The 27,090-nt window shown below is 41.3% G+C and overlaps 2 protein-coding genes across 6 annotated transcripts; one reads left to right on the forward strand and one right to left on the reverse strand.

Annotated features, from left to right (window-relative positions):
- Positions 1 to 35: 35 nt before the first annotated feature.
- TK2 (thymidine kinase 2) lies at positions 36 to 24,111 on the forward strand. 5 transcript variants are annotated; one of them, XM_068411628.1, is made up of 11 exons: positions 36 to 210; positions 1,130 to 1,167; positions 2,069 to 2,143; positions 3,028 to 3,081; positions 4,653 to 4,742; positions 6,268 to 6,341; positions 11,530 to 11,618; positions 11,923 to 12,002; positions 13,290 to 13,370; positions 13,771 to 13,811; positions 14,779 to 24,111. In XM_068411628.1, exons 1-11 carry the CDS (start codon positions 36 to 38, stop codon positions 14,801 to 14,803), a joined length of 822 nt encoding a protein of 273 aa, XP_068267729.1. In that variant the 3' UTR covers positions 14,804 to 24,111. The 5 variants fall into 5 exon arrangements, with proteins under 5 accessions (XP_068267729.1, XP_068267728.1, XP_068267730.1 ...); XM_068411627.1 differs by having other exon boundaries at positions 13,771 to 24,111; XM_068411631.1 differs by lacking the exon at positions 36 to 210 and adding an exon at positions 228 to 294 and having other exon boundaries at positions 13,771 to 24,111.
- LOC137669499 (uncharacterized) lies at positions 21,605 to 25,916 on the reverse strand. Its single transcript, XM_068411604.1, has 2 exons — positions 25,605 to 25,916; positions 21,605 to 23,470 (listed from the first exon to the last, which is right to left on the reverse strand). Exons 1-2 carry the CDS (start codon positions 25,914 to 25,916, stop codon positions 21,980 to 21,982), a joined length of 1,803 nt encoding a protein of 600 aa, XP_068267705.1. The 3' UTR covers positions 21,605 to 21,979.
- Positions 25,917 to 27,090: the final 1,174 nt, after the last annotated feature.

Below are 27,090 nucleotides of genomic sequence, written 5' to 3' on the forward strand. Positions count from 1 at the left end.
TGGGGCCGCGGCGGTGGCGGCGGCGGGGATGGGCCATGTGGCGGCTGGGTGCGGCCTGGGCGCGGTCCGCGGCGCTGCGCGGGGCCCGGGGCCGGCGGGGCCCGGGGAGCGGCGCGCCGGGGGCCGCCTGTATGGGCGGAGCGGCCGCGGGGTCCTCGGCGGGCGGCCTGGCGCTGCGCTCCTGGCCCGGCCCGAGCGGCGCTGGCGGCTGTAAGTGCGCAGGCGCGGCGGTCCTGGCAGCGCCGGGCGCGGGTGCGCGGGCCTGGACGGCGGTGGCTCGGGCCCGGCGCAGCGGTGAGGAACCCGCTGGAAAGGGGGGTGCGAGCAGGGCGGCCCGGCGGTGACGGCCGTCCCCGCCCGAGCGGTGAACGGGAGGCGGCGGGGGCGGCTCTGGGGCAGGCAGGAGCTCCGCTCTCTGTTAAATTCTGCATCGGTGATTACAGTGGTGTGAGGAGCCAACGAGCCTCTGAACAGGCAGCAGCAGGGCTCCCCTCACCCTCTTTTCCTCCGACTGTGCAAACCAGCTTCTTCTGATTTCTTGTAGACATGATCCTGATAATCTTTGTGGTCCCTCGCTGGCCTTCACCGCGCACAGCAGGGTGTTCCTTCTGCTGGGGTGCTGAAATTGCTTGCGTTTTGTTTTGTTAAAGAGTGTCGTGATCCTACCATTGCTTGCATAAGTTTTATATATGCAGTTCTGAGATGTAAGACATCTAAATTGCTTGACTTGGAGGTGTTCTGAGATCTTCATCCTTACCTGGCTCTGTGGCTAGGCCTGCGAAGTCGGTGGGCATTGCACCCTGACGGGCCTTTCCACAATTCTTTCCCCCACAGTAATGGCAACTAACTGAGGAGCAGCAAGTATAACAGAAATCTGCTGAAGGAGCGTAGGCACTCGCTGTTCGACTCTTTGTAGTGTCAAGGACCACGGAGAACTTAAGCTAAAACTGTGTCAGTGTATGCCCCGACAGGTCTGTTCTGTGACCCAATGATTATTTAGAACCTTAAAGATTGGTAATTTAGCAAATGTTTGTATTAGCCAATAGAGAACCTAAAAACTTTGTGGAGGGGCTCACATTAAGAGGCTCAGTAAGTTCTTGGTTGTAACTCTTGTTTCTTTCCATTCTAGATAAACATCTGATGAAAGAAGATGACAGAAAGACAGTTGTAAGTATTTGCATTTTGTTCAGAAAACTATGTAAATCACACTAAATCACACTCTCATTTTGTTATGTACATTATTAACCATGGGACATGGCTGTTTTACTGGGTGGTGTACAGGTGGTGGGTCTGTTATGGGGTCTTAGTCAGTGCAAACCTACGCTTCTCTAGTTCTGTACATTGCAATAAAATCATGAGGGAGTTGTGCCGCCGCAGGGTATTGCTGCAGGGACAGGTGTCGCTGTGGGGTCAGCGTTGTGTGTGCAGCATTGCGGCTGCCCTGTACAACCCTGCCTGTGAGGTTTTGGGTTTTTTTCCTGTTGTAAATTCTAATGCTCACATTGCTGTTCTTAGAATCTCATTACTTTAAATTATTTTAAGACAGCTGAAACAAAATTCTCTTAGTTTATTTTAATTGTGCAGGTTTCTGAAAACAAAAATTTAATGCATCTTAAGGTTTAAGCTCTCTATTTAATGGATACTGAAGCTGTTACTTCAGTTGGCATTTATTTTAAGTTGAAAGTTAAGTTGAAGTCTCTCAGGTGAGCTGTGGCAGACAGTGTGAGGAGCAGCAGCCCTGCAGGTGACCCTCTGAAACTCTTGGGGACCATGGGAAGGGGATGGGAAGTTGGAAGCAGGGGCAGGCAGCTGAGTGCGGGGGTACCAGAAAGTAAGGCTGCCCCTTGCCTGGTGAAGAGACAGTTGGTATATGTATGTCAGGGAGAGACAAAGTGGTGGTCTGCAGGGAGTCACAAAATCCAAACTGATCCCAAATGTCTTCCTAAAAAATAATCTGTTTACGTTATAAGGAAATAGTATGCTTGATGTGGAAAGAGTGTATTTTTACATATGTTGTTTACTGCTATGTGGTAGGATGACTTTTAAAGATGATACTGTTTTTCATCAGGTATGTATCGAGGGGAACATTGCAAGTGGAAAAACAACATGCCTGGATTATTTTGCACAAACTACCAGCATTGAGGTACTGGGTGTCAATTTCTTTGTTTTTATTTACATCATTAAGCAGTTGCTCATCTTGACAAAGCTGACAGTTAACTTAGCAGTGCTGTCCTTAGGATAAGGAGAGAGGAGCAGCAGGTTGTCAGCCAGTGCACTTACCGGTGCACATATTTAGCCTCCCCTTCCCCAACTATTTATAGTCAAATTGTAGAAGAGAAATTTAGATCATATGTAATTAGCACAGGATGCCAGAATATCAGTAAACCCTGTGGATTAGAGTTTGTACTTCTGGAAAGTAACTGCAGCCCCCGTGGGCTGGGTATGTTTGGGCATGCTTGTTCACTCTTTCATGTCACTTAAATCTTAGATGTATTCAGGGTGGAAGCTTTTCTGATTAATTTTGAAAAAGTTTTGAATAAATTTTGTTTGTTAGATCACAAAAATAAAATGAAAAGTAATATGATAGCATTCTGATCCTCCCTTCCTTTGCTGGCAAGTGTTACTCTCTGAGAAATTAATTTCTGAGGGAACAAGCAGGTCATTGAAATGCAATCAGTACTCGGCTAAGCCATCTTCCCCTTACATTGTACTGATTTTGACTTAAAAAAGTTAAATTATACCCAGGCTCATAAGGTAATCGATCCAGTATTTTATTTTGGTGGTTTAAAAATGCTAAAAAGATGTTGTATAATGATACTTCTCTATTTTTTAATAGTGTTCATTATTACCTTTTGCATTAAAGGATTCAGTGCTGTTTTTTGAAGAGGGATGAGCTTTCCAATACGAGTCCTGAATACTCTGACTTACTGAATGAATATGCATTAAAAATAGTTGTAGACTTGTAGGGTCAAATTACATATTTCGAATCTAAACAATATTTAACGCGGAGTAATTCTTTTTAACAAGGTTTTGACGGAACCAGTGACTAAGTGGAGGAATGTTCATGGTCATAATATCCTGGTAAGTAGCAGGAATTAATTCTACAATTACAATTACTGTTCTAGAAAGACACGCACGAGGTCTCCTTACCAATCAGCAAAACTGTTATGAAAGGTGTGGTCATAATCTCACGCAGCAAAAAATAAAGGTCCGTGATGTAAAAGATTTTTACTGTGATTAAGACATGCATACAATAGAAACATTGCATATAAAATGTGGGTTTGGCAAGGACTGGGTCTTTTATTGGGTATGAGCTAAAGAAATTCACAGAAAGGTAAGCCCTGAGTGTGACAGTTGTTTCTAAATCTACTTATGCCTATTTCAAAGAAGGGAAGAATGTCTTTGCTATTAAATTACCTTAGAAAGTGAGAGGTGGATCTGATCAGTTAATACTGTTTGACTGCGGAAGATATGGAAAATTCAGTCCTGTGAGGTGTTGGGAGCTTCTGTTGTCTTTTGGGTAGTCGTCGCTTCTTGGAACCATTCCCCACAAGTATGTCCCTTTGCAACAGCTCTGCTCGGAGACAGCAGGCAGGGCTCTGACTACAGCTGCAGATGGGCTTTTGCTGGGATGGTTGAAGTGGTTTCTGATGTCAGTCTTGCCTGCTTGTATGATCACCTCCATTGCAAAAATCTCATTGCTGCCTGAGATGGGTATCTATGCTCAAGCTCACGTGGAATTTGCTGTCAGCACAGCGGTGTGGATACACCCCAAACCACACGTGCCCAAACATGTATTCGATGCAATTACTGCTAGCATAGGTCCTCTGGAAAAGTAATTTCTCCTTACTAGGAGTTGCTGATGCTTTACTTTCCTATTATTATTAGGATGGGGCATACTTGGCTGTGTCGCACGTAATCACAGCAATCTGCACTTCACAGTGCTTTCTCATTCTGATCTTGGACAAGGAGAAAAGAAAGAGGTCAGATCTGTGGACTGAAGCCATGCTGATGACTTAAAGCTTGTCACCTCAGCAAACAGACACTGAATGATGTCTTATTTTGAGTTGCATCTTTTCTCTGCTTTGCATGATAGACTGGTGCTTGTGTAAGTGTATGTGTGTGTGGAATTGCAGCAATCAGAAAGGGTGGAAGATCTGAGAACTGCTTTGAGGATCCTTTGGGAAGAACAGTTGTCTCTGTTAAAAGACATCTTTTCTGAGGCCCAGACCATACTTGCTGGAACCATGTATGCATTTCTGGATGGACTGGGTATAACTGAGAGTCTCTCAGTGCACAAAAATAGAGCAGCAGATATGTTTTTTTAATTTCTAAACATATTTGAACTGTCTCAAATGAGTTGTGCCTTGGTCTTGACTGTTCCAGGTGCAGAGTAACTAATTCCTCTGACTTCAGCAAGCGTTCCAAGTGCCTCACTTAGTGTCTGTAAGGACCAGGACTGTAATTCTTATATATGCATTGTGGAGAGCAAATGATCACTTAATTCGTGTCAAAGCTGGTGTCAGCTGGTTTAGTGCACTTCTTTTAGCAATTCTGTTGTGCAAAAGCTTACAAAATACCCAATTTCACTTTTTTTTTCTGCTTGACCTTACGAACATGTCTGTCTGTCTCGCTTCCATCTCTAACCCCAGGGCTTAATGTACCAAGATGCATCAAGATGGGGGATAACACTGCAGACTTATGTACAGCTTACCATGTTGGAGCAGCATACCAGACCAATGGTAAACAAACATATTTTTCTTTTAATTTAGAAAAGAATTAGATGTGGTTTTGAGTAATGAATATTTTTAACCTTGTATCCAAAAGTTAAGATGCTATTTGGGTTCTTTCTTTGGTCCTGCAGCGAGTATGAATTTTTATGGTGCAAAGACATTGTTGATACGCTTAACACGTGCTCCAGGGGTGAAACATCTGCCTCCTAACCTGTGTAGAACTTCTGCTTCCCCAAACTAATACTGCTTTTTTTTGCACCACCCTCATGAGCTAGACTTGCACAGATGTCTTCATCATCACACGTCAGTGACTTGTCTGTAATTGCTGTCTATGTAAATTTAGCTATTTCAAATCTTTGGCAAACATTAAGTAATCTTAAAGAGAGTGTTAGTATTCATTCTACTGCTCCATGCTGTCTAGCACAAATTTAGTCACTGCTTCTTGTGTTTATCCAAAATACTTCCACTAAAATTTTCTATTGCTTTTTTTCAGGTGGTTTGCATCCTTTTCTTCTTGTAATTTTTTCTTTTTCTGTATCGATTCACACACTCTACCTTTTTATCAAGATCTGTTCATTTCTCTTTCCTTCAAACGCCTTTTGTTACATTCTGTGCTGAATCTTCCATTCCCTGATTACAAGATCTGATCTTAGGTGGCACACTTACACCTTAATCATTGCTGTTGCATTATATTTTCTGAGTTTGTGTCAGGGCACACTTTCAGAAGTACCACATATGGTAGTGATACCACACATACAATCATTAGCTTTTTGGAAGAGGTGTTTTTCCAAGATGATAGAAATCTCCTTCTGTTGCAGAAAAAGTTCATTCAGAAATTCCTGTGGATCACCCTGCATTTTAATCTGTGCTTTGCTGTCATTTGCCATTTGAGCCTTGCTGGAGCAATTGTTGCTTCCGTGGTCATTAATGTGCAGAATACCTGGTTGGAAAGAGCTCTGCCAGAGTTGCCTGGCTCTGCAGGGGCCAGAGAGTATCTCTCTTCTCCAGAACGAAGCGCTGTTTGAGCAGGTGCAACACTGGCTAAGGCAGCAGTACTTTGTCAGTTGTAATTAGTGTCAGTTGTAATTATTTCTTTAAAAATTCTGTTTTCTTGTTATAGTTTTTCTGATGTTAGGCCTGTGCTGCTAACACAGTAACACACCTGAAGGTGGCAACAATTCAGGTAGCAATAGTTCCTGTTGCTCTGCAAATCCTAAGTGGATTGCTGCTTTTTTGTCCCCCTAGTTAACTTCCGTTGCTCAGGTGAATGCTTCTGCACTTACCTTTGAAACTTGCATGTGAACAACAAATTAGTTATGTAGGTGTTTAATAATGCAGTGACCATAAGTAATATTAAGAATACTTGTTTTTTGTGGTTCCCACCCTCCCAGTAAATTTATCACAAGATCTGGAAGAACTGAAAATGTTACGTATTTCTTAATGTAAAGGACATGATGTGCAATATGAGTTTGAAAAGAAACAAACATGCTGAAAAATGTAAACTAGTCAGTGACTGTCAAGTTTTGTTTTGCAGATTTCCCCAGTAAGAATGATGGAGCGATCAATTCACAGTGCAAAATACATTTTTGTAGAAAATTTGTATCGAAGGTATGGTATATGGTTTTCTACTTTACTTTCTTGGCTTAATTAGATTAAAAAAAATAATCGAGTGATGGTTTCTGTGGTAATTTGCATCTAAGTGGTCTGTGAAATCTGTCAGTTCTGTGTTGGAGTGGCAGTGTGTTTTGTACGGGATGTGGTGCCCACTGGTAGAATAAAAAAACCTGTAGGACGTGGACTAGATGAGAGCGTTTTTCTGGAGTGCTCTTGTATATTTACAATATCGTATTATTTAGAACACCATTTACTGAAGTTATCTGCTCTCCAGCTGAATACAAGAGTCTTGCTTAAATCAAAGCAAACACATACTGAACACATGAGGATATCAATAACACTGTAGGAGTAGAGAACTAAATAGTGTTATCCAACCTAGCATCCAGGACTGGCATTTCTTGCAAGCAGGAACTTGAGTGACAAGCGTTCAGCCCTCAAGTGCTATTGCTCAGAATCAGGATTCATAGGATCAAAACAGCCTGAAAACCTTGGTAGGGTAGTGAGTAAAGAAAGAGCAAGAGCTGTTTGTCTCTAAATGTCACTTCTGAATCAGGTCCCCACCCCCAGGTGTGCTTGGGCCAGAGGTAGAGCAATGGGGCCTAACCCGAGTTACTTTGTTCTGGGGGATAAGATTGTGGCCCGAGATAGAAAAAGCACTTATTACCTGGCCAATGTGTAACTCATCCATCCCATACTAACTAAAGTAGTGCAGTAATCAGCACTGATTTTGTTGTCGTTTTGTTTAGAACACTGACCTTACATTGAAAAGTGTATGTAACAGATCAGTTTTTAATGGATTTTTCAGTGGTCCTAAGGGACAAAACCAGTTTCTTGCCCCTGTCTGCATGGAGAATGGCTGCATGCCACAAGGTGGCATCCATGCTACGTAAGTTCCTAGCCTGTTACTGGAACTGCTTTGAAAGTTGAGAGACACAGTAAGATGCGAGGCAAACAGAAAGAGATGTTATTTATCCCAGTCTGTATGCGGTGGAAATGTACTGGAATGTTATTCTTGTTTTTAATTACTGACCTTTTGTTTTCACTGTCAACAAAGTGCTTTTGTCCCATAGACTGAGAACTTTGTTGCTATGAGGCTAAGTCTGCTTGTGTCAACTCTATGTATGAATTTTGTAATAACATTTTTAAGGGCATCTAAGATGTTTCGTAGCTTCAGCACTTTTTAATGTTGGAGAGAAGGCATTTGCTTTGTTTTGTTACAGCAAGCTAGAAGCCAGCTGATGCTACCAGCAGCAAATCAAAACATGATGTAAGGCTGTGTAAAAGGATTATAAATAAAACAAAGAAAAATTGGGGCTAGATGAAGATAGCCATTTTGAGTCGCATTAAAAAAATAAGTAAATTTGTCCTCCCTCATAGCCTGTCTCCAGTGGTGGCCAAAAGTATTTGAAAAGAGTGTACGAACAGGGTAAGCATTTATGATAATTTCTGAGTATATCCAGTAACTTACAGTTTAGGGACTTCCTCATTCAGCAGTGGTTTCTCTGTGTTAGTAACCCACTGGGAATTTCTTGTCCATGAACCTGTCCAGTTTCCCCCTAAGCTTGTGTAAACCTTTAGTTTCCAGGATGTCCTATGGCAAGCAGTTCTATAGCTTTACTCCATGTTGTTTGATCACTGCCCTAGCTCTGCGTGTTGTAGTTCTTTAAAAATAATCTAGACTTGTTTCAAAAACTAATGCTTACTTCTGTGTACGGGAAAGAAAACTGCATATAAGAAAAGACAGGATGATAATGGGAGTATGGAAATAGTAGTAACCACAACTCCAGTAGAAGTCCATTTCCAAGTTCTGAAAGCACGTGAAATCTCACACTAGGAGAAAGTATTGTACTGTAGAGGCAGTACCCCTGTGACGTAAATCAACTCCTGCAGAGCCCATGTTAGCGGGTAGGGAAAGTCACCTTTGTAACTGCAGGTTTGTTATCTCCCTCAGTATTTAGCACAACTTCAGACAAATGATGAAGGAGAAAATAATTAAAGCTTTGGACAAAAATGTAAAGTCAGTGACCAACAACACATCATGTTAGACTAATCTAGTAATTGTGTTTTGTAACATTTCCCCCCTTACCCCCAAAACCAAAAGCGTTCTCATCAGTCTGAAGTTACGTATTTACCAAGGAGGTTTGGGGAGACTTTCATGAGTTATTATTCATAAGTGCAGAAGCTGGCGTTGTAATGTGATAGGAAATCCCATTGAAGCGAGATTGTGAAAGGGCATGTATCAGGCTGGAAGGAGATTTCTCATGTTGGATCAGCCTTTGGATTGATGCTTTGGTACAAAGGGTGGGAGTATGCCAATAAATTCTGTCATTCAATTGAACTGACAACAGAAATTTCAACTATAAGATGAACGATTATACGTCGAAAAGCAGAAAAAAATACATCTTTTAATATATTCCTAGATAAATAAAAATTCATCACAAAATAACTCTAGTATTGTGTAGCCCAGAGAAGAGTAAATGTGACTCTTGGAAGTATCTGGCAAAGGGCTTCCAGGAGGGAAATGGAAATATTGGTCCTTTTGTACACAGCTTTCGTGAGAGCTTTTCAGCATTATTTTTTACACTCCTAACTGCTTAAGCTGCAACAGGTGTGAAGGTGAGATACTGGCATGATCAAAAGAATGGAAGGCCTGTTTAAAGAGACATAACCAGCTTGACATATTTGTATAGAAAAGTTGGGAGGAAACACTTGTCACCTATGGGCACACTGTGTGCAAACACAAAAAATGGGAGTTCTTGAAATTGGAAGACTACTACAACAAAAGAATACTTAGATACAAAAAGGCTGTGGATACAATAAGGGCTAAAAATTAGAAGATGGTGTCTTAGCCATCAGGGGAACAAAGAGAAAATACGAACTTTACACTTGATGCTTTTATGTAGAAAGATGAGTGCTCAGTGGCAGGGGAAAGGCCTTATAGTTTAAAATGATTGCTTCCCATGCTGTGGTTTTTTTGTTCAACTGCTGCATGACAATTTTAAAAATCATGCTGCAACCAAATTGACTTTGCAAAGGAAAATGCCTTTGTATCCTTCCAGGGCTTTTTCCTTCCTTGTTACTATTTCCTAGAAGGAATCTCCTGTCTCCGTAGGGGATGATCCTACTACTTGTGTAGGTTAGTCAACATGCAAAAATCATGCAGAGAACACGGGAGAGGTTGTCCATTGTAGAAATTGAATTACGCCTGTCTGATGAAAGGTCTGGAAAACAAAACTGACCTAATGTATCTTTAAATTTTGCTGAAAATGTTATCAAAAAACCCCTCAGGCTCAAGCTATTCAACAGGTATCTTCAGCAAAGGGACTGTTAAATAGCTGTATGGAAGGCATTTTCCCATTAAAAGTATGTAAAAATGAAACATAAAATTTTTTATTCAAAACAACACTTGGACTGAATGGGGTAAGCATGCTGCAAAAGGCAGAGGTTATTTTCTGCTTTCTTTTCTGTAAGAGAAGGTCTTGCTTATGGTCTCAGTCTTAAAGATGGTGAAGAATCCCTTGTTATCTTTAGTCTACACAAGCTCTTCTCGTTTAGGAGAATGATTAGTCTAAGCGAGGGATGAAGAGCTGTGGGAATATCAGGAATACCAGCTCTTCTTTGATCTAGTGTCACTCAGTATTTGTGTTTTGGCTTTGCAGGCTTTTTCCCAGAGAGAGAAATAGAGTAAGATTTACGACGATGATGGAAGGCTTAAATTGTGAGCAATTGCTGAGAGCTTCTCCGGCATGCACAGATATGCATGAGTGTCCAAGTTCTTACTGCGATTGCACCTCTGAGTTTAGCGCTGAAAGACACGCTCATGTTAGGTGTAAAATCGTAGAAGAATTTTAAATGTGTGCACGTGAGTATGCATGATATGTTACAGGGTTAAGCACTGCCAATTCCCATTTGAATTTATAGTTATTTATGATATAAAGCTTGTTCTATTCGTGTTTAACTTTTCTTGGTAGGAGTCAAATGTCAGCAAACCTTGGAGATGAAAACACCCTTCAGTGCCTTTCACAACTACTGATAGATACATTAGAAGAATAGTGAATTGTGTTATCCCATTTCTTGGGTGCTTTGGGAGGCAAGATATTCAGCTGGATGGCAGATAAAGAAGGGAGGTGGTACGAATACTGGTTTTGCTGTCTTGCATACTTAAGTGGAAATAGCTTTCTGGATTATCTTTATTTAGTTTTGCCAGTGATCAAAGAATGTTGCCAGCAGAATGGTTGAGAAATCTATGGAATCTTTTTCTTCAGTACTATTTAAAATGTTGCAACTGGTCTTAATCATTCAGCTGGAGAGGACAGGAGCCTCTCAGCCCTGTCTCTTTTTATATTTCTGTTGCAGAGGCATTTAGGAAAGAGCGTGGAGTATGTATTACTATCACCAGTTTTGAAGACAGAATAATGTAAAACTAGTAATATTTGACTGTTTAGGAACATGGTAATAAGTGAAAATTCTAATAGTAGTAAAAACATAGTATGTGATTCTTAATATGTCATCTGTAGACTCCCTTTTACATGAGTTTTTTGATATTTTATTATTCTTACTGAGAGAACTTTGGGACAGTTGTCTCCAATATTGTCTGTGCTCTCTGAATACAGAGTTCAAATTAAGCATGTTGAATATTTCAGTACTCTTTCCACAAATATTTCTTATAGTGGGAGGAAATCTTATTTACACAGTATCATTAGTTTTTCACTGCTCCTTACTATGGCTTCTGTAATGAATTGTCAGTGCTGTTTAGTAAATCAGCTTTCTGGTGACATGCACTGCAGTAGTTCAGATATATTTGAAATGATCCTGATATCAAGAACTTGAGCAATAAATACCATTGACACTAATTTGTTATTGTATAAATGTCAACGTAGTAATGTTTTTCTTCTTAGTAACCAAGTCATTGTTTCTTAACTGTAGTGGGAAAAACAATTAATATTTGTAACTGTTAATAATATAAACTTTGTGTTTTAAAAAGAGAAAGAGATTCGGTCTTTCTGTTGTATAAACAATGCTTTATGAGGCTTTGAATTTGGGTGGACATATAATCGGTCTTGTTTTCATTTCACATATGCTGGAGTAAATTGGGAGTAATTCTATTCAGGTGAAAAAAATACAAGTTTAGAATTGATCTGTGTGTGCTGTTCAGTGAGTGATGACTCTTATGTTTATTCAGTGGGAAAATGCCAGAGGTGGATTATGTTGTCCTAACGGAATGGTTTGACTGGATCCAGAACAACACTGATGTTTCGGTTGATTTGATAGGTAAAATTTTGATGGGATCTGAAGGGGCATGCTTGTGGGTGGGTTTCCTTAGTGGGAGGAAAAATAATTATTGTTTCTTGGGTCATAAATAATCACATTATTCAATATGATAGTGGTTGCAATGTGTAGCATCTGACAGCATGAAGTAGTGGATGGTGCATGGATTGATTAACAGTAATGCCAAAGGGGAGGTTCAGTGGTGGTACCCAAGTCAGGGTTCCTTCCTTCTACAGTTTGTGAAGTAAGTTTCTGTGCTTTTACAGCTGATCCTTGAACATAACTATTATAATCTTTGTTATGGCAGTTTATCTGCAGACTTCTCCTGAAGTCTGTTATGAGAGGTTAAAGAGAAGATGCAGAGAAGAGGAGAAGATCATTCCTCTGGTAAGGAGTTCCTTCAATATGTGTGGTTACAATGAGCTTTAAAAACATAATGATTCTAATCTACACACTAAAATTATATCCTGAGTGTATTGCCAAAATGTGGTGCAGCTGTTTCCACAGCAAACTAAAACTTCAGTATTTAATTTTGATTTATTTTATAAAAATGATCTGTCATGCGCACTGACTTTCCCAAGTGTTATGTTTTAGTAATCAGTGTACTATAGCTGACTGTTTAGGTGGAGTGTTAATCAACCGTTAATCTTCCCTAAGATGTAAAAAGGCAATTGCTTTTGTATCATTAAATGGCATAAAAGCACCCAGTTGAAGCACACATACCTGTGCATGAAGGTGCTGAAGATTTATGTGGGCACCTTCTGTTGTCTGCTATTACCAGGATTTTTATGCATGAAAAGTGTCTCTGCTTGTGTCTGAAAACAAGCAACTTCTTGAAAATTGTTAGTGTGGGAATCTGTTTAAAAATAAACTGGAGTAATTGAATGATCACTTTCTGTGTCACGGTTTACAGAATGCCCCTTCATTAAACAAGTTTTCTCCTAAAGAAAGCCTAACCAAAGTAAATGTAGTTACAGAAGGCATACTGTGTACTGCAAAGGTCTCTCAAGTGTTGAGGAGTTCAGTAGAAGCAATTGTCAATTGAAGATACATGCAAAGAGCTAAATTTTGGGCCATGTGAAATTTTGCCTTGGAGAATAAATCTTCACTATAATGGATTTGAAGAGACATTGTGTTACTTTGCAGCTCTGCTGAGGGATGGGGGGGAGCAATTATGAATGAAAAATGTTAAGTGGTCTCCATGAAAAAAACCAATAGTTGATGACAGGCAGAAATGCTTTTAGAGGAAATTGAGCTGGAGTTAGGAGAAAGTGAACTGGGAATTTTAGGAAAATGTATTGACACAGAAAGTGCCTTCAATACATATTCTTTGCAGTCTTGCCCTTTTTGTCCTTACTTCTCTTTGTTGTATTTTTCTCTGTAAAACCTTGAGCCGGATTATACCTATAGGAGGGAAACGTGGTTCTTGATCGTAAAAGGAGCTGAGAGCCCTGTGCTCCTGTAAGCTCTGTGTCTTTGAGGTTCTTCATGGTGTAAAACCTTACACTGGGAATTAATTTTTCTCAGAAATGTTATGATGCTTTTTATTTTTGTTAGTGGAAATATCTGATGCTGGCTTTTATATGTGGTTCTTAACTACTTACCAAATATATAAAAATTGCAATGTGTGTTTCATCCCTGGGTGTATGTGTTATTTGAATGCCTCTTCTCTAGGAATATTTAGAAGCTATTCACCAGCTCTATGAAGAGTGGCTCATTAAACATACTCTGTTTCAAGTTTCCTGCCCAGTGCTTGTGAGTATTATATTTTACTTAGAACCAATTTAGCATATGGAGGATTGTAGTCTTCAAATATTGAGTGTTATTTAGTGGTAAAAGTAAATAAATCTGCTTTTCTAATAACCTTTGGAGAAGGAAAACCTCAGAAGACTGTTTACAGCTATCCATAGTGTATAGCATAAAAGTCTGGTCTTCCATCTCTTTGGTGGAATTTGAGGGTCTGTTCACTGTGATTGTTTGCAGGATCAGACATGTAGCTTTTCAGTGAATGCCAAATTCAGGACAGAAGGCTAATTGGACAGATCTCTAGGAGTATAGCGGTTTGGCTTCAGTGGTAATCCTGTTCTATTTTGCTCAAAAGCAACCATGTTTTATGGTGTCAGTTATTTCTAATGTTCATATTCTTCTTTTCAAGGTTATTGGAGCTGACCATGACTTGCAGAAAATGATAGAAAAGTATGAAGAAAACCGGGACCAAATACTAAACCCATATAATATGCAACACCATTTTTAGAAGTCTGCAGTTGTATTTTAAAAAAAACATGTTTCTGAAGTCTGATTTGAGGGCAATTTTGAGTATTTTTAATATTTCTATTTTGAATTGTGCTTTGTAGAATGTTGTGGACTTACTATGGTGAAATGTTCAGCTACAAGTCATAAACAGAATATAAGCCAGTTCCTTTTCATATTTTTAGGTTCTTCATCAGCTTTACTGTGTCAGTTCTATTCGGCTAAAATATGGCTATTTCTCCCATTTCCCACTTCACTGCTGCTTCCTATAAGTAACCTAAGTTTCCTCCCCGCCCACCCCCCTCGCACCCCTCAGATAAGCCTGTTTTTGTAATTCCAAAGAAATAGTTCCATACAAGAGGTGGGATGTCCTTTTTTATTATTAGAGGAAGCAAAGTGAAGTGCATCAAGTTAAAGTAGCTTTGCTGAATAGGTCTTGTCAGGTCAAAACAGGCGGTCTTACTCTAATCCTACCTACACTAGTGCAGTTTCATTGAATTCAGAAAAGTTTCTTCTGCTTTACATGAAATCACAATATAGCTGTAGTTCTGAAGATAACTATGCACTAGTACAGTCCCACTGAATTCAGTGGCAAAAAAAAAACCCAACAATATTTGTAAGTGATTGCAGAATGGCTCTTAGGCTTTTTTTTTTTTAAGCTAGGTTTTTAAAAGGGCTTATTTCTCGCTAGTGTTCATGAAATCACCAGCCCTGCTATGGCTGAGTTGAGGACTAGTGAAAATGCAGGCTGCACAGAACTGAATTTGTTGTTCCTTTCAAATGGTTATAAAAACCCTAGAATTAATTGATTTGTTAACGATTTTGGATTATTCAATTGTACTTTTTTTTTAGAAAGAAAAATACAGATGGGTTATTTGGGTTTATATCTTGATCAGTTTATTGTGACTTACAGGTACTTTGAGAGCAGAGAAACATAGTGGAGGTTTCATTCTTGCACTTATTTATGCTGAAGTGTTGAGTTGCTCTTAATTTCTGCTTTACCCTCTGAGTGTTGTCTTCAAGATAATCCTTTTAATGCGGCATTTCTGACTGTTTTCACATTACTTTTTCTGCTTAATTAGAGGGGAATGATTCCTGAAGTACAGTATGTAATTTTTTTTCCTTAATAGTTTTGGTTGGTTTAATTGGAGCAAGGTTAGCAGTGCTTTAAAACACACTTAGATTAATGTAGTAGAGCATCTGTCATAGCTTTGTAGTCAGTACTCCTACAAACGGCTAATGTCCAAGACTTCAGTTAGTACTTTGATCACTTATTACAGACATTTGTCTGTAACTTGTTGGAGGATATAAATTTTCAGTTACTTGGCTTTTCCATGTGCCACCTGATTTTGAAGAATAACTGACGGTATTGCTTTTGGAGATCGCTTCACTACTTTTATTTTGTAGTTTTGTGGTAGCTGGTTTTGTGATATGCCTAAAATTCATTTAGTTGAAATGACTGCACCATTTTCCAAGGCAGGAAATACAGTTCATTTCTTGTTCCTTCCATCTGGTGGGATACTTCTTTTTTTCCAAATTAGTACAACTTAATAATGATCAGTGCACTGAAAGAGCATTTCCTAGTGAAGTACTATATTAGTATACTAAAGCTTGTGAACTCAGTATTGCCATTCTATTGTTCTGTTGTAAAGCTTTAGGATTCTAACTTAAAAATAACATTTTGTGTGTTAAGTAATCGTCTTACGTACTGAAGCTTATTTGTAGGGGGATAGTAGTCATTCTTAAACCTGCTGTTAAACTGTCAAGAGTTTTTTCTTCTGTAAGAGACCAAAAGAACTATTTATTTGGAAGTAGTTCTATGAACTTGAAGTTCAGTCATCTTCAGTTTGTTCTTAATTCTTATTTCATTATGGGTTGTAGAAACCAAGGTTGTATATTTTGCACGTAGTCCAGAAAATAGCACGTAATCATTTTGTACAGAGAATCTTACAGTACAAAGAATCTCACTGTTCTCTTTCAGCTTTTGAAAGCAATTTATGCTTTTTGGTCAGATTTTTTCCCCCCTTCATTATATCAAAACAGTAGTTTGGATGGAGGTTATTGGTATTCATAATTATAATGGAATATAAAGGAATAATTTCTATAACTTATTTATTAATTACAGATGCAATGGCTACAGAGAACATGTTTATTTTATGTTTTGCTATCTATTAATTTTCATGTATAGATTTTCATATACAGGAAGGTTGGGGTATTTAATGAAAACTGGGAATAAAACCAAACAGGTTGCTTGTTATGTGTCATAAATGTAAAATGTTTGCAGTCTGCTACAGATGTGTAGATAAAAATACTGTAGTAATCATAAATAGCTGTTTGTAAGCCTGGAATTTACTTGCTTTTGTTTCCTGAAATCTCTCAGTTGATGAGGGGATGGAAAAAAGGGCAATCAGCATTAGTCTGATACATATTTTATTCCTTTATGACTGTCTTAAGCAGTGATTGGGTAGCAAGTCGCAGAATACCAAGAAGGTACTCTGTTTCCGTAGGGAGACCGAACTTCAGTACCACTGGAATGGATCATATAAACAAGCTGCCACTTCTGTTGGCTTTTAAAATTTAGTCCATAAGTTGGATGTAGCCTATACTTGTAGACTGAACCATACATAACTGTTTTTGCATATATTTTGGCTATTCTGGATTTAATGACTTCTGTCACAATGAGTTCCACATCTAAACTCCAAAATGTGTGAAAGTGATTATCTCCTCCTGTATTGCCTTTTCTTTATTACATACTAGTCTGGATAGAGGGATGTCTTCCTCAGACTTTGGTATGTACTTTGTCCTGGTCAAGGTATCTTAGCAAATCAATAGTATCTGGGAGCAGCATATAAATTGATTTGAAGTAAGTTAGAGAGACTGGCAAAATTAAAACATTTAACAGTTGCATTCTCTTAGCCTGGCCTTTTGTATAGTTCTTCTAGCATGGGAAGCATGTTTAGGAAGTCTTTGTTGTTTGATTAAACATTACAGAGGTGACTGTCCAAAACTGTAGGTCTTAAGAAACCTTGAAAATTGCTTTCACCAGTGTAATTAGCACACAAAACGACTGCCTACACCAGGAAATAATCCAGCATCTCTCTTCAGTGCACTTCCTCCTGCAGAGACTGTAGAAGTGCTGGGTATTCTGTCATCAGTTGCTATTAAAAGATTCAGACCTCAAGGTCTGTCCCTCTTCTGAATAATGGCTCTCCTAGCAAGTTACTGTCTTGTTCCTGGACTTGGAGAAGCCAGTCCTTCCTGTAGCATATGGAGGTTTAAGTAAACATTGTGCATTTCTAAAGCAGGATAAGTCAGGTGAGAATTATGGTGGTGGTCCCCTCCTGCCCCAGCATTTGAGGGGGCTGGCAGAAAGTTGCAAGCTTTTTTTCTTGAAGAAGTTTAGTTTCAGAACAAAAACTAGCAGTTGGTAGATTAATTCCTACATAAGAGAAATGTAGTCTTCTGTCTAGTCCAGATCAATTGTTTAATTGTTCATTTAACATTTTTTTTAAGCGGCTGGCATGTGATAATTATTTGTGCTGTATCAGGATCAGGGCACCATTTTGCCGAGTGTTGTGTAAACATACACCTGCAAGAGAGATCTCTGTCTGAACACATACAGAGGTTCAATAAGGAGAGTGACAGAATAGAGGAGCTCTGTTTGTTACCTATGTATTGCATACATACTACTTGATTTTCCTTATTTTTATGCCAGAAGGCTTTGAGTTGAATCCTCTGCTCCACCCTAGAGCCCTCTGCCTGGTAACAGTGACACATTCCTCCCTTGCATCCCCAGAAAAATTCTTGAGCTGTTAGAACTGTCACTGTGAGTATCTTGCTCTGCAGATGTCACCTTATTCCATCCCAGTCCTAATTTCAGTTTTTTTACTATTCAATGCTGTGAAAATAAGCCTTGTGGGATTTAATCGGCTATCTCACTTAGAGAGCTGTGCCAGTGAATTTCCAATGGGTGGGACCTTTAGCTGTGGTGGTGGGTTACTGGTGGTTATTCTCACAGTGTTTAGGTACAAGCAAGGTAAAAAATGATAAATAAATGATAGATCAAGTGTTTCAGAAATTGTCTTTTTGTGATGAGATGGCTCTGAACAGTAGAGACGTGTATCTTCAGTGCTTTGCAGGCCTTTGCCAGTCCCTCTCAGGTGCTCTTTGTTTGTCTCGGGATTGGTTTTTAAGATCGTCATTTCCAATTCTGAAGCAAATTGTAATTTTTTTTTTCCATTTAGTGTCTGCACGCTTTCCAGTTGTGTGGTTTTTGTTTCTTTGGGGGTTTGTTTTTCTTTTTTTTTGTTGTAACAGTGAAATTTCATTCTTGGCTTTAAAAACAACATTTGTTCTAAAACCAAGCTATGCTTCTTGAGCACCTTAACTCCAGACAGGGCAAGGGTGTATGTGTGATATGAATGTTAAGGGGGGAGGAGAATAACTATTGTAAGAGACCCAGTGGGGAGAGGTTGTGTGAGTGAGTATCACCCAGCTACCAGGTCTGCTGCCAGAGCTCTGAGTCTGCACTGATCAAAAGAGAATTTCTGTAATCCAAGGCTTGGGAGAGCTGAGCCATTCAAAGTGGTTGTGTGTAGCATATAAATTTGGGAACAGAATTGGCTGTGTGTCTCTATGATGGAAAGACATCCAATCAGTCAGTAAATCCCCATTCAATTCACAGACAATCAGGACCAGCTGTAGCACAATTGAAGTTGACAGCTCACCAGAGGATAGGCACACATTTTACAAACACAAACCACCTTCCTTTAGAAAGGGGCAGGCAGCCCTCTTGCTCGCTAGCAGTGCAGCTTGAGTGGTTGCCCTTATTTAAGGTAATTAGCCAAGGAGAGGTGCAGTGGTTGCTACCAATAGTGACAGGAGGGCACTGGCAGATGGAGGTCAGAAATCTTATGGTCCCTTTTGTCTGTCCCTCTTCTCAGGTCTGTCTGTATTTACAGCTAGGATTTTAAACCCAGTTCTGCCTCACTCATGTGGAAGCAGCTGCATGAAGGACTGCTGCCTAAGGCCTATTAAATATGACTTTCAGCTGGTTTTCAAATTCCTGTACAGGAAGAGAAGTTAAAGGTGTTCTTGCAGCAATAACAAACTCAGATGAAAACATCCAGAAGACTTAAAGTGCATAGTAGCTCTCCCTACAAAGGCAGACAGAACACTTACCAGTCCTGGCCAATCTGCCATAAAGAGGAGATTCTTCCTCAATCCAGGTACTCAGACATTAACAAAAAGTAGATTCTCAGAACATGGCCATTTTATATTTAATATTTTTTGTGCAGTTTAACTGTTTGGTGGGCATTGTTCCTCATTACTATCTCCACCAGTGTTCCTCTGACTTGGTGGAGCTGTGGACCACTGTTAGCGAGTTAGGGCTATGTTTCCTCTCTTCTGAAAGACCCTCTGTGTATTTTTTTTCCCCATGTGAGGTTGTTCATAAGCTCCTGGACATGGAAGATGCTGGTCCAAAACTCTGCTCACAATGGGGCAAAGTGAAGATCTATGTCTCCTGTATGCCAGGCACCATGAAGATGGAAGCAACTGTGCACAGGCTCATCAGGGGAAGTTTAGTAAAGACGTACCTGTTTCTCACAGTAGATGTTAACAAGTTTAGTGAAGGCCAGCAGTGTGGCATTAATGGAGTTAGATGCTCAAGATGGTATCTTTACGAGTGGTAGTCTTTAGTTCCTTTTGTACTGTTTTTTCATGTGTAAGTTGCTGTTAAATACTCTTCCTTGTATGGCTACAGTAAAGATAAAAATGGGATGTTAGGTATATGAATTTTTTAGTACTGGTGGTCATTAAATATTTAGGAGACATCTTCCTTTGTGATGAGGTTTTTGCAGTTTTAAATCAGAGTTCCTGAATAATTGACAAAATATGAGATTTAAAACACATAATTTTAATAACCCCCACAGGGGGAAAATATAGCTTATAAAAACCAAAATGGATAGGAAGAACAGATACTTGAAAGAAGAGCAAGGAGGTTGTGGTGGGTTGACCCAAGCAGCAGCTAAGCACCTACACAACTGCTTGCTCCCCGCTTCCCCAGCAGGATGGGACAACAGGAAGAGCAAAATTAAGGGAGCTTTTGGGTTGAGATAGAGGTTTAATAAGTGAAGGAAAGAAGGGGAAAAAACAAGTGATGCAATGGCAGTACCTCACCACCTCCCACAAGCAGATCGATGCCCAGCCAGTCTCTGGGCAACAGCCACCTTGGTAGACAAAAAACTCCACCTTCTGCTACCCCAGTTTTATTGCTGTGTGATGTCAGATGGTATGGTATATCCCTTTGGCCAGTTCAGCTCAGCTGTCCCAGCTGTGTCCTTTCCCAGTTACTCATTGAGGGGTGGGGAAAAAGAGAAAGCTGTGACACTGCAAGCACGGCTCAGCAATAGCCAGAACACTGGTGTATTATCAACAATTTTAGCCACAAATCCTGACCACACCACCCCAGGGGCTGCTATTAAGAAAGTTAGCTCAATCCTAGCCAGACCTAGTACAGACGTATTAATCTGTGTGTGCATGTTCATAATACCTGTTTCTCCCAACCCCACCCAAAGCTGAAGGCAGTCCTCTGTCACTTGATGTTAGCTTGGTCAAAGTTTTACTCCTCCTACACTGCTGGAATCAGGTGATGACAGGACAACAACATTTAGTTGTTCAAAAAGCAGCTCTTTACATTTTAGCTCCTGAGGTTTTTCTAGGGTAATCCATGTGTTCCTCTTTGATTTTTTGGGGGGGGATGAAAGTCAATTATAAACAATTTATATTAAATGAATTTCAGCTAATATTTTAACTATACATGAAACAACATAACATTCTTAGCATTGAAGTGCTACTGGAAAAGTTGCTTGAAGCAGTATTAAACTGTCTTTCTAGGTAACAAGTGTATATAAAGAAGCACTGAAGATGGTACTGAAATACAGTACCAGTGACTGTGTGCTTTTCTAAATTTAATTAAATGTTGTGTATGATGTAGGTTCTCAATGCTGGGACTCCAGCTTACAGCTGATCTAACAGTACTGCTCCCTTTCCTTCTCAGCACAATGCTTTTTTTCACACAGCACTCCCATCGACAGGATAGCCCTTATCCTGGCTCCAGTGCTGACTGGGACCCTTCTCTGATTTTTTTCCTGCCGCTAAAATGGCAGAGAATAGCAGTTTTTTCCCCTTCATTTTAGTGAGATGAACTGGCTCACAGAAAAGTCCTATGAACTTCAGAGCTAGTGCAGACTTAAGTGGCAGGAACACAGGCAAGGGAAACAGCAGCAGTAGCTCGATCTCCCTCTTCTGGTAGCAGTGAACAATGACAATGCTCAGTGATGCTCTTGAAATTTGTGGTGGTAGCCACAAAAAAATTTTGGTAACAAATGGAGACAGGTATAAAACCTGTAATACAGGTTATTGCTTCTATAAGATCTAAACTATTACTCCTAATGCAAAAATAAAATCAGAAGTGTTCAGAGGGCTGTTTCCTTCTTTAAACCTAAAGGAATGTTACCAAACTTTCTAACCTTATTTTCAACTGAAAACAGGAGCAAGATTAGCTCAGAGCACAGCTTCACAGGAATGTAGTGAGTTAACAGAAGTACACTCCAGTATAGCATTTGTAAAGCTATAAAATTGGGTCTTCCAGTTTAGAAACATTTGCCTGTTTCTATCATTGTACAGCATACTATACTTGAAGAATGCTCCAGGAATAGTTCTGAAAAGCAAAAAAAAAAAAAAAAAAAAAAAAAGGAAAAAGAAATAGAAGTATGCTTAACTGAAGAAACCTGTCTGGCATTAGGTACAGCCAGAAGGAATCTGGCTAATGAATTAAATGGACTTAAATTTATGGAAGCTGCCTACGCTTTGGAAAGGCGACCATTCAGGTTCCAGTGCCAAAGGTTCCAGCTGAGAAGGGGCCATTAAGAATTTGCTCAGCTACTCCCCTTTTTTACTGTCCAAAAGTGGTGTGTTGTTTGTGTGTTTTGTGTTTGTTTTTTTTTTTTTAACTGTTTTGACAAAGTTAATTATCTTCTTGAAAAGCTGATCAAGGCCACAAGTGAGAAGAAAAAAAACCCAGGCAGATTACAAATAAAGCACTGGTAGAATCAAGTGTGATGGCATAACATTCCTTGGTCGGTTTTGTCAATAATGACATAAGGCTCCTGGATTTCATTTACTTTTGAATTATAGTTCTCCAGCTTTACTTCACTGGATTCCAGAGAGTTATGTTCGGGCTGCAAGAGGTTCCTGGTCCTTCTTATGCGTGAAGACCGAACAGCAATACTTTGTGGTGGAATGTAGGTGAGGTTAGGGGGCTCTCTAACGTGCCTGAAGCACTCAGAAGCTGTATGTGCATTAGGAGTACCCATTAATAGTCTCTTGCTATCAGAACCAGTAGTGGGATCCTCCATGTTCTCAGTAGTACAGCATAGATCTGAAGATGGCTCAATATGTGCTGCTGCTCTGTTCTGCATCTGAGCATTAGTCAGATATGTATGTTTTATTTTGGAGTGATTAAGTTCTTTTACATGCCTGTCACTTGTACTTGCATATGATACTGACTCAGGTTGGCCAGTTTCCTCTACTGGATACATAAGGTCTTCCTGAGTGTCCTTGATCTGTAGTTTTGTGAAGGTTAAAGACAGCTCACAAACTTCCTCTTCCCTAGGGACACTGCAGTTTTGGACAGATGGAATGTCCTCGTATGGCAGAGACTTCAGCTCATTGGGTTCATCTGCAGGGTCCGGGTCTATGCAATTTATGGCGTCGTTAATTTCTGCTTCAATTGATTCTTCAGGGACTTCTCGAGCTTTGTACTCTAAAGTGGTTTTGCTGTCACAAGAGCTGTCAGTAAATATTGCAAAGGCTGGCGGACCGCTTGCTCCCGGTGAGAGTGGCACAGGCCTGATCTCATTTGCAGTTGACTCTGCAGTGACTGCCAAAACACATTCTTCACTTAGACTGGCTCTTGGCTTTTTTTCAAAAGCTTTTGGAGAAAGATTCTCACTGAAAACAGGTGTTTGTCCTATGACAATGTCACTATATTTGATCAAGAAGTCCTCGCTGTCTGAGCATTTGCCCGGAAAATGTACAGTGTTAATGACTTGCCTTTGGTGTTCCTGAAGCCTGTTAGTGGATTGCGTAACTGCTAACTGAGGCATGTCATCTTTGATCTTCAGATTCCCAGCAGCTTCAAAGGATATATTGCTATTAGTTGAAGACTTCTGCTCAGTAGCAAGGCCCAAAGATGTCTCACTGTTTTCTTTATTTTCTAGATCTTCAGCATCTTCTCTCTGGGTTGTCTGATCCTCTTTGTCCTTATCTCCATGATGTCGGTGCATTTGCGTTCTCTTCTGTAGAGTCTTCTCCAAATTGCCATGTTTTTCTTCATTTGTCATTTCGAGGATGATTTCACACTCAATTCTTGCCAGGAATATTTCAAATGCAGTCTGCTTTGTTTCCTCATTCTTTCTCTTTTTGACAAGTGAAAACTCTGTTGCTGTTGTTGCAATGTAACCTATTTTCTCCAGTACTGTTTTTACAATGTCATCTGGGAGCACAGACTGAATATAGTAGACGAAATTACCGGTGAATGTCTGAAACAGAATGCAACATTGAAAAACAGATGAACACTTGGGGGATGGGATGGAGGGAAGCGTGAAAGACTTCCTAAAAATCAAAAGTACTTCAAAAATTACTTAAATCTTTTAAAAAACTATGTTTCTAAAAGTCTGAATTTTGAATCGGAGTGAGGCTTTTCTAACAGCATTATTTTGTCAGCCTCTCAAGCATTATAGCTTTGCTATAGCACATTAATTTCAGTAAAGTTATGCCAGTTTAAACCTGCTGAGATACTAAGAGCATCCATATACAAAAAGGAAGAGAGTAAGAAAATCATTTTAATTGAACTAGAGAAACTTAGAAATAAGTCTTATGTGCTCTACTGAAGAACGGAAGATTTTTAAACAAATGAAGATTCATAGAATAAATCACTGAGGTCTAATCTTTTCCTAAAGAAACAGACACGATGCACTCACTGTTAATCGTATTTCTTAATTGGTGACAAGACTGTAACGTTTTCTTTTTCCATGGTTCACGCTCCTGCTGTAACTTCACTACCCCCAAATTAAGTTGCCCTTTCTCTGAAAGCACCTTTTTGCAGGGGGACTGTTCTAGCAGAAATACTACCAAAACATGCTCTCTTTGCACTAGCTGTCTGCAAAACATGATGTGAATAAAATGCTGCTTTTGTGTTAACAACTTAAAAAATTGTTCAACTCTTCCTTGGTTTTAGAGCTACCCCAGGCATGAGGCTGGGTTTGTAAACTGGAAGTGGTTTTTGGTTTTGTCTGAAACGCTGTGATAGGAGAGACTGTGTTGACCTAAGCATAACCAACTCTAGGCAAGTCAGAACAGAATGGAGGTAGAAATGCAAAGTCAAGATTTCCAGAATCATGGTACCTTATTTTCAGGCTGTTCAGCTTGAGACTGACTTATTTACTTCCTAAGGCTGAGACCTAAGCATGTGTCTCACAAGTACAAGCTTAGGAGAGAACAAAACTGACCCCCTAAAAGGCCATAGTATAATGGAGGACTGAGCATCAGTCTATTCTCACATAAAGTTGTCAACAGTGCCTTTCACTCCGCAGCTTCTCTTCCCTCTAGAAGGGAAGTGAGGAGCAGGCACTGCAGGGGGGTGACATCAGAGCAGGTGAGAGGCAGGAAATGTGAACTAGTATTCCGCATACGACCAGTAACTTTTTATCAAACCTGTATGTACACATGATACTGATTGTTCTCCAACTTGTGCCTTGCAGTAGAATTATTTCAGGCCTTCAGCAGGCTGTCTTGCACTTTGGATTACCCACAATGGTCAAAAGAAAAAGCTTGCCTTATTTTAGGGAGATAAATGAGAACAGGAATCTACAGCTGCTTGAGAATCTGCAGATGTGACCTAAGGGCAGGAAGAACAAAAGAAATGGCTTTTCTTTAACAGCACCTGTTGCTGTAGGAAGGGAAATAAGTTTGTATCTTGGATGTTCAGGGATTTTGTTTAAATACAAGTAGGTTTTGCATGTGTTGAAGATTTCTGTCTCTTCTGGGCATCGAGATGTGTTCAGTGTGCTCAGGAAGAGGGGGTAACCTTGACCACCTTGCTGCAGAAAGCAGCAGCATTTCCTCTTTTTAAGGGGGTTTTCCTACCCACTTCACCAGCTGCAGTCACCAGAGCTAGGATAGGTGGTAAAATCACTGGACCAGAGAGACATTGGCCTACCTGGCCTTTGGCATCAAACTGTTAGCAGAAGTGATAACTAATGCTAAAAAGCATCTCCTCCTTACAGACAAATGAAGATTAAAACTCAAGAGTAATGAGAGTCTAAGCCTTTCGTTGTACCTTTTTACTTCTCTACAGTCCCACAATAACCGAAGGTCTCTGTTTCCCAATCCCCAAACTGCCCAGCACCCCTGAGGAGGCCCCCGACGGCCCGGCCTCGGCGAGGACAAGGCCTGCAACGACCAACGCACACCTCACGGCACCCCAACCCGTTCAAAATGGGCTCCTAAACGCTGCTTCTAACTCCCCGGGGCGCGGGCGTCGCTGCCAAGCCCCCTGCGCCACAGGCCCGGGGAAGAGGCTTCGAACCCCCGCGGCCGCCAGGCCCCGAGGCCGGACAAGCCCTCCCCGGGGCTGGAGGCGGCCCCCGCCCGAGGGCCGCGGCGCTTCCCTACCTTCAGCGACCTGATCTCCTTCCGCCATGGGGAGAGCAGCAGGTTGACGCAGAGCAGCTCCAGCACCTCCAGCGCCTTGAGCAGGTCGCGGAGGACGCTGCCGCCCCGCTCGCCCCGGGCCCGCCGGCACCGCTCCGCCACGCTGCACACGTCCAGGGCGCCGCGCCGCCGCGGGCCCAGCAGCCGTCGCGCCCTGGCCTTCAGGGAGGCCTCGTCGCACACCGCCAGCGCCCCCTCCGCCCCTCGGGCCGCATAATAGGCCAGGTAGTCCCGCAACACCTCCTCCTCGGCCGCCGCCGCCGGCTCCTTCATGGCGGCGCCAGACCGGCCGGGCCGCCCGCCCGCAACCGCTGCCCCCGCGCGGCCGCGGCGCCGCTCGGCCCGCCATTGGCCGCTCCGCCGTGTCAGTCAGGGCGGGGGGGCGGATGCCCCGGCGAACTGAAAGCAAAAGGCGGGAGGGCGGAGGGGGCGGTGCCCGGCGCTGCGCGCGGGCGGTGCCGCCTCCGCACGGGCGCGTGGCGGTGTCGCGCAAGGGCAGAGGCGCCGTGTGAGGCGTCACGTGAGGCCGCCGTGCTGAGGGGAGAGCGCTGGTTTCCCGCTCCGCGGCTCCGGCAGCGCCGCGTTACCGGCCTCCTCGAGCCCCCTCCTGCCTCTCTCCTCCGCCGGGGCCCCGGCCGGCCACGAGCCCCGGAGGGAGGTGTCCACTGTGGGCACGGGCTTGGGAAGGTGAGGCCCTGTGCTCAAGGGCTGTGTGAGGGTGAAAGCTGCCCTAACGGTAATCGTGCTGTGGGGTGAAATGAGACCATCCCTAACACAGCGCGTTCCTTGTGCCCGTTTTGTTATTGTTTTTGTTGTATGTTGCCTCTGAATTCCCGGACTAGATTTGGGTAACAATCAGCTAAAAGAGACATGTGTTTTCTGTGATGGTGACTGAAAAGTCTTCTGGAATGGGTTTGTAGTGGAGGTTGGGTCCAGCAGCTGGAAAACAAACCTGACTTTGATCCAGATGATTTTGCTAATCTTGATTTTTTGGAATCTGAATTTTAGAGTCACTTCCTATGGCTGCTACAATGTTGTGTGCCTGTGTGATTTCATAAATTAGTGGCGGCATCAGCCTCCCATGGCCTTAATTTTTGTTGTAGACCAGCTGGGCTGGTGTCTTCAGCGGTGTCTCCACTGACTTGACTTGCTGCAACTGTGAATTTGACTTGATGGTTTTTTAATGGCCCATGTTATTATAGATTGTCTTCATTACATGATAGATTTTAAAGTGATTATCTGTCTCACTGTTAACCACTGGGAATGTATGGCTTCTCCTGATTAAGGGAAATCTCAGGCTTACTTGACCGCAGCCCTATTTCTTTCTTGCAGAAAGTGGCTGTGTGGTGTTGCAAACAAACTGGTTTTCTCTCTGACTTCCCAGGGAAGAGGGCTTTCCAAAAACATATGCTTTTGATCCTCATTCAAGTGAAATGTCATTAGGAAA

Source organism: Nyctibius grandis, chromosome 12, assembly GCF_013368605.1.
Source record: "Nyctibius grandis isolate bNycGra1 chromosome 12, bNycGra1.pri, whole genome shotgun sequence".
NCBI classification, from domain to species: Eukaryota; Metazoa; Chordata; class Aves; order Nyctibiiformes; family Nyctibiidae; genus Nyctibius; species Nyctibius grandis.